At 43.9% G+C, this 17,022-nt stretch overlaps 1 protein-coding gene and 1 non-coding gene across 4 annotated transcripts in view; one reads left to right on the top strand and one right to left on the bottom strand.

Moving 5' to 3' along the window:
- Positions 1 to 17,022, bottom strand: part of Mcph1 (microcephalin 1) — a 401,136-nt gene that overhangs the window by 382,397 nt on the left and 1,717 nt on the right. For all 3 annotated transcript variants that reach the window (XM_031339204.1, XM_031339205.1, XM_031339206.1), the window contains exons 2-3: positions 16,810 to 16,901; positions 11,555 to 11,673 (exon numbers count right to left, since the gene is read on the bottom strand). In XM_031339204.1, the coding sequence (XP_031195064.1) occupies positions 11,555 to 11,673; positions 16,810 to 16,901 (211 nt within the window). The remainder of the gene's footprint in view (positions 1 to 11,554; positions 11,674 to 16,809; positions 16,902 to 17,022) is intronic.
- LOC116071807 lies at positions 5,173 to 5,299 on the top strand. The gene has a single exon (XR_004111172.1). It is a non-coding gene; the product is annotated as a small nucleolar RNA SNORA17 (small nucleolar RNA).

The following is a 17,022-nucleotide window of genomic DNA, read 5'->3' as shown; positions in this document are numbered from 1 at the left end:
CTGATGCCATTTTTAAGAAATACATTCAGATCCTGTACTTCATGTGTCTTCTCTGCCATCATTTCTTCGCCTACACTTTGTTGACCTGATTAGGACCCCATTTCTCCAGCGGGTTGAGGGAGGCCCAGGTCGGCCAGCCTGTGGCAATGCACCACCACTGCCCGACACTCTTTTTCTGAATGAATGCTTTTCAAAATCATCACAGCCAATGAACCAGATTCTTACCCTCATCTAATGTCTGTGCTACCCTCCAAGCAGAACCACTGTTCACTGAAACAGTTGGTTAATGACTTCATGGATAGACCATCTTAATACACACACCATTTCTTAAATGAATGTAACCTGTTCCCTATGGGCTGAGAATGAAGACAATCACTCAAGTCAAATAGTTTTGAACATAGCAAGAAGTCTGTATCCAAAAATTGTGCCTACAATTCACTCCTACTCGCAGCTTAGCTACAATGGAGGTAAAATCCTTTGGTGATGTGAGGGTCACTGAAGTATAGCCTTATTACAATGAAATCCAATGTCTAAAAATTGTTCTTATTTTGGGTTTGTACCACAGTAAAAGCCAAGATTTTAAGCCCTACTAAAAACAAAACAAACAGACTTTATCTATTTATATTCATTTAAAAGAACTAATAGTGATATATTATTTTAAAATATCATACAGTTAATGTGTTTGGAGGTATTTAAAATTTATATTGAGAAAAACATGTATTTTCAATATTGCTGTAGATAAGCAGCTACATAAGATTATTCAATTGATTGTTGTTTTATATCAAGCAACTGTTATATTACTCATTTTTATTGTTACAATATTTTATAAATTTTAAAGAATATTATTAAAAAAACCCAAAAGGTATTGCAGGTATTGAAAGGGGGTCTCCAGAAGGAGCTGGGGTACAAAAGGGAAAGTAGAATGTGATGCAATTCTATTTACTTAAAATATGCTTTTAAATGTTAACAAATTCAGATAAATTGAAATTATGTATGTTTTCTCATCATAATGCAATAAAACTTAAATTAAAAAAGGGATAAGTACCTTTACACTGTGATAGTTACTATGAACTAACAACTCAATACCTAGGAAGCAGGCCTCTAAGATGTCTCTGTAAAGGACTGTCTAGGTTATGGTTAGAATGACTGTGACAAATTGTCTTGACTACATTATAGAAGGGGAGACCCACCTTAAGTGTGAATGAAACCATTCCCGGGGAAACAGATCTTAGAGTGCATAAGACTGGAGGAGCAGAGCTGAGTACTATTAACACATGCACAGTCATTGCTCCATGCTCTTGACCATGGATAGAAGAGAACCAATTTTCTCATCCCCCTGCTGCAGTGACATGATTGCCATGATGGACTATAACCTAGAATTGGGAGTCCAAAAAACATTTTTCCTAAGTTGTAGTTGTGTGTGTGTGTGTGTGTGTTGTGTGTGCTTGAGCATGCTCGTGCATATACATTCATATAATCAAGAAAAAGATTTGATCAGAAAAAGGAAGCAAATAAAAGGGACAACATAACAGATTTTGCTAAGATGCAGATTAGCAAAATGCCACACTATGTAGCTGCATTTATATAAAAATACTCAGAACTGGACAACTATAAAGGCAGAAAGTGGATAAACAGCTGCTGAGGCTTCAGACATGGGGTGATAAGCTAAATGGCACAGACTTCAATTCAAGGTACAACATACTTTAAAATTGTGGTGATGGCTGTACAACTCTTTGAGTATGTTTAAAAGCAGTAAGTTGTATAGTTTAACTGAGAAAATTGTATGGTATGTAAATCAGAACTTATGAGAGGTTGCTATGGATACAGATAATGGACAAATCCCAAGTGTGGGTGAAGGCATGGAACAAAAGAACACTCACACTGCTAGAGGAACATAAAACCATGCGGCCACCTTGTTTGGGTGATAAACCACTAGAAATGAAAACAGAGAAAGGCACAAACACAAATCTCCATAACAACTTCATTCAGAGTAACCAAAAATGGAAAACTGTTCACATTTCCACCACTGGCAAGTGCACCATGGTATGTACATGCAATGGATACTACTTGGCTAGACAAACGAAGGGAAACTATTACTGCACGAAACATGGAGAAATCTCTAAACTATCCATCAAGTGGAGGAAGCCAAACAGTCCATGTGAGAAGAGTCCGTCTGCCTGAAATCCTACAGCAGGGAAACAAACGTCTGTCTACAGAATCCAGGTCACAAGCTGCTCCAAGCTGGGGGTGAGGGGAAGGGGCAGGTGGTACTCTGGGTGTATAAACCCCTGGTCTTCTGACTTTAGTGATTGTGAGGTAACACCGATCTATAAACTCAGAGGGGACATTTAGAGACAGTGTTGTTTGGAACTAGTTATAAGGCCCAAGCTGGCCTTGATACTCTCAATGATCCTTCTGTCTCAGCCTCCCAGATGCTAGTGTTACAGACATGAGCCATCACACGTGGTTTAAGCTACACTTTTACAAAGCTGCTTTTAAGAAAGGCCCATCAACTAAGCCTACAGAAGCCCACGGCTTCAGAATAGTCCTACCAGGAGAGCTGGGTGCACTGACTCATGCCAATGACCTCAACACTGGGGAGGCAGAGGCACAAAGATGCTCAAGGCCATCCTGAGCTACAGTTAAATGGTGAGAGGAGAGAAGGTGGGGGATGGAGGGAGAGAAAGGGAGAAAGAAAACAAACAAACAAGAAAGGCCAGCGAGAACGATGAGAGGGGCAGGATGTGAGTCTGTCTTACGTGCCTCTGTTCTAGCACAGTTACAAGTTTCACAGAGTAGTTCTTACCAGCGTGCTCTATGGAAGAGCTAGAGGAGATGGTAGGGACTCATCTGAACAGGAGGGCGACGGAACCCGGGGATCTGCTTACCACGTGAAGACTACCCCAGTCACCACAAGCACAAGGTCAGCTAACATGGACTGCCTGCCCCAGCTCTGGTGTGTGAGCACTACCACCCTCCTTCTGCTTTACAAAAGTTGTTTAACTCACAGACCATCTGCCTGAGTTCATTAAATTACTAATCGTCTTTTGTAGGTAAAAGTTTCCCCAGGAAAGCCTTGATTCATACTAGTTAGAGAAGATGCATTTTGTCCTACTTTAGAACAAGCTTCTCAACAATTTACTGATCATAGTGACAGGATGCAAAGGCTCAGATCCAGAATTCCATTAGTCCCCACATGAAGGGAAACAGGATGCCAGCAACATAAATCTAGGCAAGGGACTTGCATGTTCACACAGGCGAACAGGTAAGAAGCTACTGATAAAACCTCACACTGAGAGCTGGAGAGATGGCTCAGAGGTTAAGAGTACTGATTGCTCTTCCAGAGGTCCTGAGTTCAATTCCCAGCACCCACATGGTGGCTCACAACCATCTGTAATGGGAACTGATGCCCTCTGCTGATGTGTCTGAAGACAGGTACAGAACTCATGTGCATAAAATAAATAAATCTTTAAGAAAAAAAATGTTCACACTGAGCTAGGCATAGTTATACACATTTCTAATCTCAGCATGTTGGAAGCAGAGGCAGTTAGATCTCTGTGAGTTCCAGGCCAATATGATCTACACAGTGAGTTTCAAGCCACCTTGGGCTACAAAGTGAGACCTTGTCTCAAAAGTAAGGCAAAAAAAAAAAAAAAAAAAAAAAAAAAAAAAAAAAAGAAAGAAAGAAAAAAGAAAAACAAGGCTAGAGATGGATCAGTAGATAAATATGTCAGGCAGGTCATGACCAGCTTTAGATCCAAGGAGATCTGATGTTTCTGGCCTCCTTGGGTAACTCATGTGCACATACCCACACAGACACACAATTAACAACAATAAAACAAACCCCACTAATAGCAGAAAGCCTCACATTTGTCTAGCACTCCACAAATACGAGTAACAAAAAATGCTTCCTATTAGACGTCGACAGTTCAGAATGCACAATATTAGTGCCCCATCTAGTGGCCAAGGAAAAATGTTTCAAGGTATAGCCCTGACAACAGACCCAGCTCTAGACACTTCAGAGCCCAGGGAGGTGCCACTAGGACCCCTGTCACTTTCCATATCCTCAGCTGGGCCAGCCCTGTTACTCCTTCACCTCTGCCAAACTGTTGCCCTTCATCCTCTAAAGCAGTCAGTGAGTCATCTAAGCAGCAGTGTACTATTCTCCAACACAGACCTATCACATTAGATACTGAGAAGTTGAACAGGTAAGGACAGGTATATCTGAAAATTCAGCTGGCTTGCACATGATCCCAATAGGTTCCCCCTAAGACACATGGAAGGAGTGTTTGAGGGGTCTTAGCAGAGAAAATACAAGTGTATCTGACCTGGGACCTGAGTTCTAGGCGCTGAACACCAGGCTGGACCTAGTGAGGGTCAGAACAATGCAGACTGGCTACCCACCAGTCTCCATTCTTCCGCAGGCTGGCTGGCTCTACCTGAACTGTTGCAGGACAGAGACTATGCTCTCAGAATCCTTTTGGAGGAGACTGTAACTGAACTAGGTGCTAAAAGAGAACATGTAATTATACAAAGGAAGGGAAGGCACTTGGGAAAATAACAGTCACCCGAAGATTGCCAGCACCAGCTTTCCTCATGTCACATTAGACACCAAATTGCTTTCTTACCTTCCATAAGCCTAAGACCACCTACAGTCCAACCCCCTTTTCTAAGAGGACGATCAGCATGAAACAGAGTGTGCATACACTAGAAGCATGTGGAGACTGAGAAGGGTAGCCAGATGGAGTATACTTAAAGCTGTATACTTGCTGATCACTATTTCGGTCACCAACTGCTTTGGAGAGGTGAGTGGCCACTGCACCTTCACCTGCTTGTAAGTCACCTGACCCCATTGCTCCTCACAGGCCTAGGTCCTGACCCCTGAGGACTGCTCCTCTACAGACAGGCCTAGGTCCGGTCTCTGCAGCAGTCTTAAAGCTTCCTTTAACAGGCTGACAACAGCTAACATACATTTCAATGCTTTTTGTGCTAGTTTTTTAAAATTTTAACTTTCTTCAGAAAACCCAAGAGATGAGAACCAGGCTGATCTTTAATTATTCTGTCTTCATTGTTTATTTTCTCAGACATAAATTTTCCTGTTCTCTAAAAGAAGGGCATTTCCATCAGAGACTTATAGTCTGAACCCTTGTGTCCCCACACAATGGGAATCTGGTGACCCAAGATGTCACACACATGACCACTGGGTCACATGTGCATCAGTAGGTGGAAGAGAGGAGAGGCTATGTCTTTGCTCAGTGTTCTGACCTGTGAACATCTGAATGATTAATAGACTAACATTCCTTGAAAAAAGCAAGCCTGAGATGACCAATCAGTCTGGTGCCGACTGCGGGCTCCAGATGGAGTAAGCCCAAGACTGAAGACCCTTGCAAAGATGACACGCCTGGGTAAGGAATAAGTCTGAGATGACCAACTCCAGTGCCATACAGGAACAGACCATGCTCGAGCTCAATCCTGTCCAGTGCCATGAGGCGGGGCATAGCATTCCCGAGACAACCCTAGACACTCAGAGACCCCAGGAGCCACTAAGTGCAGCAAGTGGTGGAGAAATGGAAGAGAAAGAAAAACAGAAGGAAGTGGGGACAGTGAAGAGAGGCAGAACTGGAGACTCGAGGGTAGTGAGAAATAGCTTGGCGTGAGTAGCCAATGACACCACCTGGGACTACCATGGGGTCCTGGTCTGTGCTGCTACCAGGGGCCACATCTGGGTTCTTGGCCCGTAGCAGCAAGGGTTTGTTACAACAAAGGCCAGGTGGACACCCTGGGTCTAGGACGACACTCTGGAATGTATTATGTCTGAGGCCTGTGCAGGACTGGCCACTCACTTTGTAGGAGTTGCAGGTGAGCTGACCCTACCACTGTCTTCCATGTGGTGGCATGAATGAGGGAGGAAAAGCCCTCCTTCCTGCTTTGCCCCTCACCACCTGAGACAGGTAGGAGACCTGGCCCTGGCGTCATAAGAGCAGGAGAGCTGCCCCAGCCCCTCATTAGCTGCAGCACTCAGGAGAGTGGGCCCTGTACCTTGCCTGGGCAGCATAGTAGAGCTGACCCTGGTGTGTGTCCGGGGGGTGGGGGGTGGGGTTGAACTGGTCCCAAGGGCATAAATGTAGAAGAGCTGGCCCTGTCACTTGTCTGCAGTGTGGTGACATCGGCGAAGAAGAGATGCCCCTTGCCAAATATGGCAGGCAAGAGAGCTGACCCCAAGGTCACCAGAGTGGGAGAGGCCTTGTACTTCACCCAGGCAACACAGCTCTGCATGTAGGGTTGCCAGTGAGCTGGCCCCAAGGACATGGGGCAGCCAGCCTAGGCTCTCATCTGCTGTGTGGTGGCATCGGTGAAAGAGCTCCCCTCCCCTCCTTTTTGCCCTCACCCTGGTGGTGGCCTGGAAAGCTGGCCAACAGTGTCAATGAGAGCAGGAGCCCCAACCCTCACCTGGGCAACACAGAAGACTTGGCCCTGGATGCGAGGGTTGCAGGTGAGCCTGCCCCAAGGGTATGGATGTGGGAAAGCCAGTCCTGCCTCCTGTCTGCTGGGCAGTGGTGTGGACAAGGAAGAAATGTCCTCCTCCCCTCCCTCATCCCTTGTCATCTAGGGCAGGTGGGAGAGCCAGCCTTGGGGTCATGAGAGGAGAACTGGCCATGTCTTGCACTGGTTACAACACTCAGGATAGCCAGGCCTGTACCTCACCTGGGCAGCGACGTAGAGCTGGCCCTTGTATTGTGGGAATTGTTGGTAATGCTGGTAAGCTATCCTTGAGGGCATGAGTGGGAGAGCTGGCGGGCTGACTAGCTCAGACATCTCTCAGGCTCAGATCCAGGACTTGAATCAGCCCATCCCAACATCTACCCTATCAGTGAGTGCATGAAGGGGCTGGTCCTACTGATCCAAAACTACAGATCTCCACGAGGCAGGGCAATGACAGGCTGAGAGGAGTCCCAGTGAGGTTCCAGTACTGACAGAGTAGCAAAAGCCAGAAGCCTCATACCAGACCAAGTCCTTGCAATGAATATTTGCAAGCAAAGAAGTGCAAACAATAGACTGTATTGTGGGACACACTGTGACACACTACAGCTTCCACAATAAGATTTGGTTTTTTTCTGTTTGGGGGTGGTGAGTGGCAAGGGTGGACAGTAGGTATGAGGGGTGGGGGAGATGAGTGGGATGGGGAACATGATGTGAAACTCACAGAGAAGCAATACACAAAGATTAACAGTGGGAAGCATGCCCGCACACCCACCCCTCCACATACAAATATGTAAATAATAATCAAAATTTTAAAAATTTAAAAGAAAGGGAAGGGTAACTGGGATCTGGAGAAAAGCCTATAATGTTAGCCAATTTTTAACAATGGCTTCAAAAACACCAATCTCTTCAAACAGTGGTGTTGGAGCAACAACCTTACAATATGTAAAAAAGCAAAGGTAGAACCCTCCCTTATCATACACAAACGTTCACTCAGAATAGACAGTTAAATACACTATATAAACCAAGAAGAGTTTTCAAAAGAAGCAGAAATATAATTTTTTTGCTTTAGATTAGGCAATGGTTTCTCAAAAGTGGCATGTAAAGCACAAGAAACAAAAGAAAAACAAAAAGTTTCTATGTCAACGAAACACAACTAAAAGAGTGATTAGAAAATACATAAAGAGAGAAAAACAAGGTTTATGAATAACATGTACGATAAAACTCTTATCACCAGAACACATGAAGAATTTCACAAGTGCGCTGCAGTGTCACCCTGTGGTTACAGTGCTTGCCTATCTTGTAAGGTAAGCTGAGGGCTACCAGGGGCAGGAGGTAGCAGGGTGTGAGGTATGACTTCTAAGAGATAATGAAACTATTCATTATGCCAGTGAAAAATTACTTAAGCAATTTATAATAAATATTAAATTTAACATATATATAATAAATGAATATAAAAATTTAATGAAGAGTAATTATTTAAGAAAAGTACTGGAGGAAACCTGGATCTTCAGGATTGATTATCAAGAAGAATAGCATCTATATCTATGTGTGTGAATATGAGATGCTTTCTTACTATATTTAACATATAGGTAATTGTCAAATAAAAAATGATACAGTATGTTGTAAAAGTTAGGGTATATGTAGATATAATACATATAACACCAACGTAAAGATGGGTAGAATCATTAGACACATGCAATGACTACAGTTCAATATTTTAGGATTGAACAGACTTATTTTGAAAATCCAAAGCCTGAAATTTCTTTTTCTTTTTTTTTTCACTTTGAGACAGGGTTAACAAGAAAAGCAATACACAAATGCCTTAATACACAGGGTCTTACGTATCGCAGCTGGCTTTGCACTTCCTATGCAGCCAAGGATGAACTTAACCTACTGTCCTCCTGTAGGCGTACACACACTTGGTTTATGTACTAGTCTACTCAAGAGTTTCATGCAAACACTCCACAATCAAGCTACATTTCCCAGTCACTAAAACTGGACCTTTGACCATTTCAGATTTCAGATTTTCACACTATAGATGTTCATCCAATAAACTGATGTAAATATCTCCAAATCTAAAAACACTTCTGGTTGCTAGAGTTGTGAATATGGGATAATCTCATATGTGTTAAGTTCATAGCACTAAAACTTCCACTTCCTGTCACTCAATAATGCCACAGAGAACCTCTCTTTATATTCTATTTAAAAATGTTTTTATTTGCCCAGCAGTGGTGGCACACGCCTTTAATCCCAGCACTTGGGAGGCAGAAGCAGGCAGATTTCTGAGTTTGAGGCCAGCCTGGTCTATAGAGTTCCAGGACGGCCAGGGCTATAGAGAAACCCTGTCTCGAAACACCAAAAAAAAAAAAAAAAAAAGTTTTTATTTTTGTTGTTTGTTCTTGGACAAGACCCTACTCCGTATCCTATGCTAACCCAGAAATCACAGCAACTATCCTGCCTTAGCCTCCCAAGGACAGGGATTACATGAGCCATTCTTTGCTTTATATTTAACGATTAGAACACATCTGTTTCCCCTATTCTAGCTCCTTAACTAACTACCCAAGGTAGAAGAAACTTGAGCAACAAATTTCTCTTTGGGACAGATAATCTGACTAAGGGCTCTAGAAAAGGACATTTCTTGAATCGTGCAGCACAAAGGAGTCACCTTGCTATCTTAGAAAACTAAGACAAATCTAAATGAAAACAGTGAAGAATATAGTAAGGCTGAGCTTGGCACGAGAAAGCATTTGAGTGCTGGGTTCCTGGACAACCTGGCAGGAATGCAGCAGTCCTGGGCAGGAGGCTGACCAGGGACGCTGGGGAGAGGTAGTATGTAGCTTTAATTACACTCTCTGAGGCATCCTGCTGTAAAACTAAACATGGCCTACAACAAATCTGCATGTTACAATTTGAGATCTAGCTGGTCTTTGTTACATTTCCTGTCACAAAGCTTTCACCCCTAACATTCCTGAATATTAATCCTTTATCATGGTCTGTTTTGATAAGCTTCTGCCAATGACTGGCTTATGGTAGCAATTCAGTTAGCCCAGAAGGGTCAACTGAGAATTCGAGGCTAAAACTTCTACCCTACTCAACAAAACTGTGAGCAGTGAAGATTCAATCCTACACCAGCAAGGACAGCTGATGAGCTTTCACATCTTGTAAAATACAGAGAAGTAGTGCTCTTGCAGAGGGTATGGGGGCTTCAGGCCAAACACCCTGTGCATCTCTTCTACTTGGTTGCTCCTGACAAGCACCTGACCAGAGGAGTGAGGGCAGCAACCTAACACACCCAGGGAAGATGAGGAGAGTTCTTCTTGAATACTTTACTGTATCTGAACAAATCATCAACTCAAGGAGGGAGTAACAGAAGCCAAGTTTATAGCTGATGGAATGGAAGTGGCAGAGACCAGGACTTATGACTGCCATCTCAAGCCAAGGCAGAGCTCCTACCTTGCGGAATCTGACCCAAGCCCAGGTAGAGTCATAACTGAGCCATTCGGCTGATGCTAAGTGAGCTGGAGGCTTTCCCAGTGAGGACAGGACCACATCTGAGGTCAGAAACACGAATCCTGGTAGTTCAACTGTGTCTTCCCAAATATAAATTCTTCATTCTTCAGTGGCCTACTCCAATTCCTTCCTATCCCGACTTTCAGATCCAGAACACTCAACTTTATTTCTCCTCCGTCTGTTTACAAGGCTCACTGCTGGTATGTAGCTTTAATTAACCCCCAGTACAGATGGCTCCCATACATTAATTGCCAATCTCCCCCTGAATTTGTCTACCCACTCACCTGCTTGTCACCTCCACTGAGCACTGTATAAGGAAATATCCGAAACTGGATTTGGCACATCTCAACAGAAAGTCCTGACTCTGATGTGTTCCATTCCAGGTCTCTAAAGCCTTCCCCGAATCAGCCAGTGGCCAAACCACCTTTCTGGCTCTGAGTTCAGTTCCCAGCTTAGGTCAGGTAATGAACAACAGCCTTCCTCAGCAAGCCCATGTACACAGAAAATTATACATATGCATATACACACGACTTTTTAAAATCCTGAACTCGTCAGCCATCACCAGACCTGCTCTGGTCTGAACAACCAACAGCTTCCTGCTACCGCCACCGTCGGCTCCCATCCTAACCTCAGTTTCCAGCACAGTTCTGTTGTGGTAAATATTAATATCAGATGGGTGTTTCTACTCTGCCTTGGATCGTCTAATTCCCAGACAAAAAGGCACAAAACTTTTCTATTTATAATAGGCTTTAACAGCATTAGAGCTAGGCAGATATCCACCCTCTAAGCTATTAGTATCTACCTGCCTATCAGTAATCCCAAGCTATAACTTGCCATGTTCTGCCTGGACTGCTCTGACTCCGACTGGCTAGCACTCAAGGACAGTTCTCACTCCATGGAGTCTTCGCCTCTTCTCTCTGCTCCTCAGGCATCCTCCTCATGGTCCTGCCTCAGACCCCAAATCTGGGACCAAAGTCCCACCTACCTCTCTTCTGCTCAGTTATAGGCTGTAAGCATCTTTATTCAACCAGTAGTTTTAAATTAAGGAATAAGGTTTGCACAAAAGCTGGTAAACCTGAGGACTCACTCATAGTAGACCTAGAGCTTAAGTACAGAATTTAGCATTACAATATATAGCAACAGGCCAAACCTCAAACAAGTCTACTTGACCCCCACAAAAGTCTCCACACTGTGTGCCCTGACCTACCAACTTTAACTCCCACATAAGTTTCCCTTTGAAGAATGGATTGCATCCTCAAAATCTACAAACTTACATTCCTAACTACCTAAACCTCAAAGTGACTGCATTTAGAGACCGTGTATTAAAGAAGTGACATGACCTTTCAAGGGGAAATGAAGACAAAGACACAAATAGAGGGAATGTCATGAGAGCATAGGAAGATGGCCACCTTCAGGCCAACTGTGTCTCAAAAGAAACAACCTATAGATACCTGAGACACTGAACTTCCACAGCTGTGAGTTCTTGCATGGCGAGTATGGCATGTTGTTAACAGCGACAGGCGCTAACCGTGCTGCTCCAGTCTCTATCACAACTACTTACTTTTCAACCCAGAGGACAGAAACCAGCTTTGCCCCAGTCTTCTGGGCTTTGTCCCAGGTGCTCTGATATCCATCTTTGAAGATCACATGGGTCACTTGTTTGTTCAAAGTTTTTGAAACCTACGGACAAAATGATAAAAACAAAATACTTACTGTTATTTACCCATAATTTCTTAAGTGATTAAAAGGAAGACCATTCAAAATCTGTCAAAATGAAATGATCAAAACCCTTACAACAGAAAAATACTGAGGTGAATGTGGAAAGATGCTTGAAAAAACACACCCACTTTTGTATAGTATGGTGGTACACAACTTTAATCCAGCACCTAGTCTTCAGGAAGCTGGAGCAGGAGGATCTCTATGAGTTTGAGGTCAGCCTGGTCTACATGGAGAGTTCCAGGACAACCAGAACTACATACTGAGACCCTGTTTCAACCTCTCCCTACCAAATACACCTGCTGCAATTAGAATGAGGATTAGCATTCATGTAACCCTTACCCCCAACTCCAATAAAGCTTCTGTTCTAGTCACCTCTGCCCCCCACAATAAAGCTTCCAAGTACAGAACCGAATAGGAATCCTTCCAGTACAAAGGGAAATGGAGACAGCAAATGGGGAGGAGCCCCGAGGACCACCTATTTACAGATGAAACACTCATAAAATAAAAATAAGTAAAATCTTAAAAAAATGTTTTTTTTAAACTTGTCATGCTGGGTTGTGGGCATAGCTTAGCTGCTTGCCTAGCACACACAAAGCACTGGGCTTTATTCTCAGCACCATAAATACCAGGTATGACTGTAAAGAACTACAATCTTAGTGCTTTGGTGGAAGCAGGAAGGTCGTATATCCAAGGCTATCTTCTTGTACACCGTCAGCTCTAGGCCAGCTTGATAGCCTGTCTCAATAGGTAAATAAATAAATATCCCTCTATGATAAAGAGAGAAGATATAATTCAGAGGAAAGAAACATCAAGGAGAATACATATCTAATTAAAGTTAAAAACAGTATTTTGAGATGACTACATATTTATGTGATGTGGTAGTTTGAATAAGTTTGGCCCTCATAGACTCCTGTATTTGAATGCTTGGGCCATAGGGAATGGCACTATCAGGAGGTGTGACCTTATTGGAGGAGGCATAGCTTTGTTAGAGGAAATGTGTGACTGTGCAAGCAGGTCTCTGAGGTCTCATACATATGCTCATGTTTGGTCCGTGTGATCCAGAGGCTCCTCCTAGCTGCCTGAAGGTCAAGATGTAGAACTCTTGGCTCCTTCAGCACCAAGTCTGCTGGCATGCTTCCTACCATGATGATAATGGACTGAACCTCTGAAACTGAAAGTCAGCCCCAATTAAATGCTTGTCTTTATAAGAATTGCCTTAGTTATGGTGTTTTTCACAGCAATGAAACCCTAAGACATGTGATAAGATCAGATTTTCAAAAGGGTCAAGACCTAAAGGGTTACTACAAATTAAAGAATGTAAAAAAAAAAAAAAAAAAATAGGTAGCCAGGTGAAGAAAAGAAAGTCTCCCCTCCAACAGAGCATACAGAAAATTTTTAACAGGGAAAGACAGGACCATAAAAAGCAGAGATCATGATCCTGGAGCCAAATTATGGAGTTGAAACATATACAAGTTGGGGAGATGAAGCAGAAATTATACAAGAAATGAACATGGAAAACTTTCTCAACTCAAAAACATGCATTCTGGATCAAAAGAACCCTCCCGAGACACAGCTCAAGTGTCAACAGAGTGCTACACCAATCACACATCCTAGTCCGGGTCACTGTTGCTGTGATGAAACACCAGGACCAAAGCCACTTGGGGAGGAAAGGGTTTATGTCTTATGCTTCATCAGCACTGTTCATCACTGAAGGAGAGGTCAGGACAGAAACACACACGGCAGGAACCCGAGGGCAGGAGCTGATGCACAGGACATGGAGGTGTGCTGCTTACTGGCTTGCTCCTCATGGTTTGCTCAGCCTGCTTTCTTACAGAATCCAGGCCCAACAGCCCAGGTCAGAATGGACCCATCAACCAGTTATTAAGAAAACGCTCTATAGGCTTGCCAAAGCCCATCTTATAGAAGCATTTTCTAACTAAGGCTCCCTCTTCTGATGACTGCAGCATGTCAGGTTGACATAAAACTAGCCAGCACATATGCCATCATGGAATTTTAAGAGACTACCTGGAACAAATGTTGAAAGGGTGAAAATGGAGAGAAGAAAGAGATAAGACAAACTTTAAGCTAGGAGAAATACCTAGATCAGACACCACCAAAGCAATCTGACGTCAGAAGTAATTCAGAAGCTGGCATGGGGCACAGGCCTGTGATCCCAGTGCTCCAGAGACAGGCACGAGGATCATTGCAATGCAGCTGAGGACAGCTACAGAGTGAGACATTTGTGTCAAAAAGGTAATGAAGACATTCCTTCAAGGAAAAAGGAGTGCATGCGAACATTTTACAATCCGCTAAAATATGAACCAAATACATTCACACAGCCATGTCAAAAATATGCTGTTTGGGACTGTGGAGAAGGCTCAGTCTCCACATGGTGAGGCTTTGTAGGCATTAACAGCCTCAATTTGGTTTTCCAAACCTGTGTAAAAGGTTAGGAATGGTAGTGTGTGCTTATAACCCCAGCGCTGGGGAGACTTCAGTTTATGGTCTCAAGCATACTAGGCAGATGTTCTATTACTGAATTTTATACCTACATCTCTAACCTTTTATTCATTTATTTTTTAATTGTGATACAGGATCTCCATAAGGTACCCTTTAACTTGGTTATCTGCCTCATTCTCCCAAGTAGTTGGGCCAGGCTCATGGGTATGTGAGCAGATAGTTTGCCACCATCTATAGGTTCAGGCATCTATTGGAGATCTTGGAATTTATCCTCCCTGGAATGTACTGTACACCAGAAATATAAAAGCAATTAAAAACAAAGCACCCAGGGTCTGGTGATAAGACTCAGTGGGTAAAGGAAAGCACTTGAATCATGAAGCCTGAGGAGCTAAGCGTGTTCCCCAGGCCCAGCATGGTAGGAGATGGCCTCAGGTTGTCTTCTGACCTCCACACACATGCCATGGTGCGCTGGCTCTCCACCCACAGTTTTTAAATTGCCTTTCAAAAACAGAAAAGAGTCTGGGGACCTAGCTCAGTGCTAGCATACTTGCCTATATGTGTGGGAGGCCAAGAATTACATCTCAGCATGAGAGGGGTATAAAGCACATGGCAACCGGCCTCTCTCAGGTTTCGAAGCCCCGCAGAGTAGCGGTTTCAGACATGCACAGGTGTTATTTTTGTAAACTGCTTTTCTCAAGACACCAGAAAGAGCCCAGCTGAGCGCCCAGGGACATTTTCCCCAAGGCTGTCATCAGAGTTATGAGACAACAAGAAGCACCTGGAAATATCTTTCAGAAAGGGTGAGGAATACTTACTACAAGCCTAAAGGGAGGATGTGATCAAATCCCATCCCGCACTTGGGACTGAGCTGCCATGAACTGCATCTAGACAGAGGCATGAAATATACACTGGCCTTCCCAAAATGGAACACCACATGCCATTGTAACAAGACATGCTATGTGCCCCTTCAATAAAAAGTAGGGTGACCTTCCATACAGAAAGTCCCTGGTTTATCACAGTTTTACTTAGGACTGTTTCATTTTGAGGTGGCAGGAAACTGCTAAACTCTTCTCATGATTCGAAGAGCAGCAGTAATTCTCCGTCAGACTCAAGAGCCTCCCCCTATCCTCACCCCAGAGTTGTTAAGCTACGAACCTGTGAATACTAAATACAATTTCAATTTAAGGATTTTTTCTGCTTCTACAATGAGTATATGGGTTCTGACTCTATTGTTAAGTGGCAGGGCACCCGTGCAGATTCCTCTGCTCTCAGGCTTTGACCCGATTCACGGAGGGAAGGGTGGAGGGGTTAGAGCTAAATAAGGCCAGTACTACCCTAATGCCACCTCACCACACCCTAATCCTCACTCAGACGTGAAGAGTTATCCAGTCACTCATTCCTCTACTCAGCCTGTCAGTGAGCAGCCCATGAATGCCGGTGAGCAAGCCAGCATGCTCTGTTCAAGCAAAGCCTCTGTAATGGCTAGTCCTAGTTGCCAACTTGACTACATCAGGAATGAACTACAATCCAGAATTGAAAGGCTCCAAATCTGGAGGCTGGGAAATAAATTTCTGACTTGGATCTTGGCATGGAGTTCTTGAGGCATAGTGGCTATGAATTCCAATAGATTAAGACAAGGAGATCTCTGAGTTCAAGATCATCTGGGAATTAAAGGCATGGTGGCACACACCTTTAATCTGGGCCACACCTTCTGCTGGAGTAAGGACATTGGGAGAAGGAAGATTTACTCTCTCTTCTTCGACTGCTTGCCTTGTGGGACTGAACAACTGCTAGATCCTTGGACTTCCATACACAGCTGGATCTCATGGAGGCATTTCCTCACCTGAAGCTCCTTTCTCTGTGACAACTCCAGCTTGTGTCAAGTTGGCACACAAAGCCAGCCAGCACAGCTTCCTATCAGGGCAGCTTGTGTTCACTGTCTCCATTTCTCCCTAAGCCAGGAATCCAAGACTCACCCTGAACGCCTTGACCTCTATAGAGGGAAAGCGAACTAAGGCAATCGCCTCGTAGTTGTCAAGCCTTGAGCACATCTCACCTTTCCTTAAGGCTCTGTTGTTCTGTATCTCCACCTTTTCAATTCTTCCATACTTGCTTTCGATATTCTCCTGGCAATTTTTTTCCCTCTCTTCTTACCAGGGTGACAGTCAGGCCATCACTGGTCCTTAAACACTCTAAAAGGCCGCCTCCTGCTCCTTCAGCACTCCTCAGGGTCTGAGTAAGGTACCAGCCTCCCCTGACCCCCACAGCAAAGTCTACAGCTCTTATTGCCTCAAGCTCTAGACGTGAGTAATCAAATGCCTATGAGATGTTTCCAATATTCCTAAGGTCACAGCCTTCCTTTGGACACCTGCTCCTTCTCCTGCGTCTTTACTCTCTTGACTCCAAGTACCAGCCCTCACTGTACCAAGGCCAGATTCACGTTTCCTACCAGACTCCTCCTCACACAATCCCGCCAAGACCATCGCCTCTGTAAGCACTACTGTCCAACTTGAATTGGGTTTGTTTGTTCTGTCTCCTACCACTCACCCACTGCTAAGTCCTTCGTCTTCTAAGGAACAACTTCCAGAACAAGAAAACACCAGGAAGTTATCAGTCATTTTGATATCAGTTTCTTACCGTTGCCCCCATATCCTCAAGTTGCTTTGTAAACGTCTTTGAGTAATTCTCCGTCCCTTTGGAAGACCATACTTCGACATAGGCCACAATATCTGAAAATAAGCAAAATGTTAGCAGGCACCACACACTGGCAATTGCACACCCCCTCCCACAACAGGTTCTTCTCATGTTAGGGAAAAAAGTGAAAATTTCCTATCAGGAATCTATTCAAAA

Source organism: Mastomys coucha, unplaced genomic scaffold (assembly GCF_008632895.1).
Source record: "Mastomys coucha isolate ucsf_1 unplaced genomic scaffold, UCSF_Mcou_1 pScaffold22, whole genome shotgun sequence".
Taxonomy (NCBI): Eukaryota; Metazoa; Chordata; class Mammalia; order Rodentia; family Muridae; genus Mastomys; species Mastomys coucha.
The sequence above is the reverse complement of the archived record's forward strand: the minus strand, read 5'-3'. Positions and strand labels throughout refer to the sequence as shown.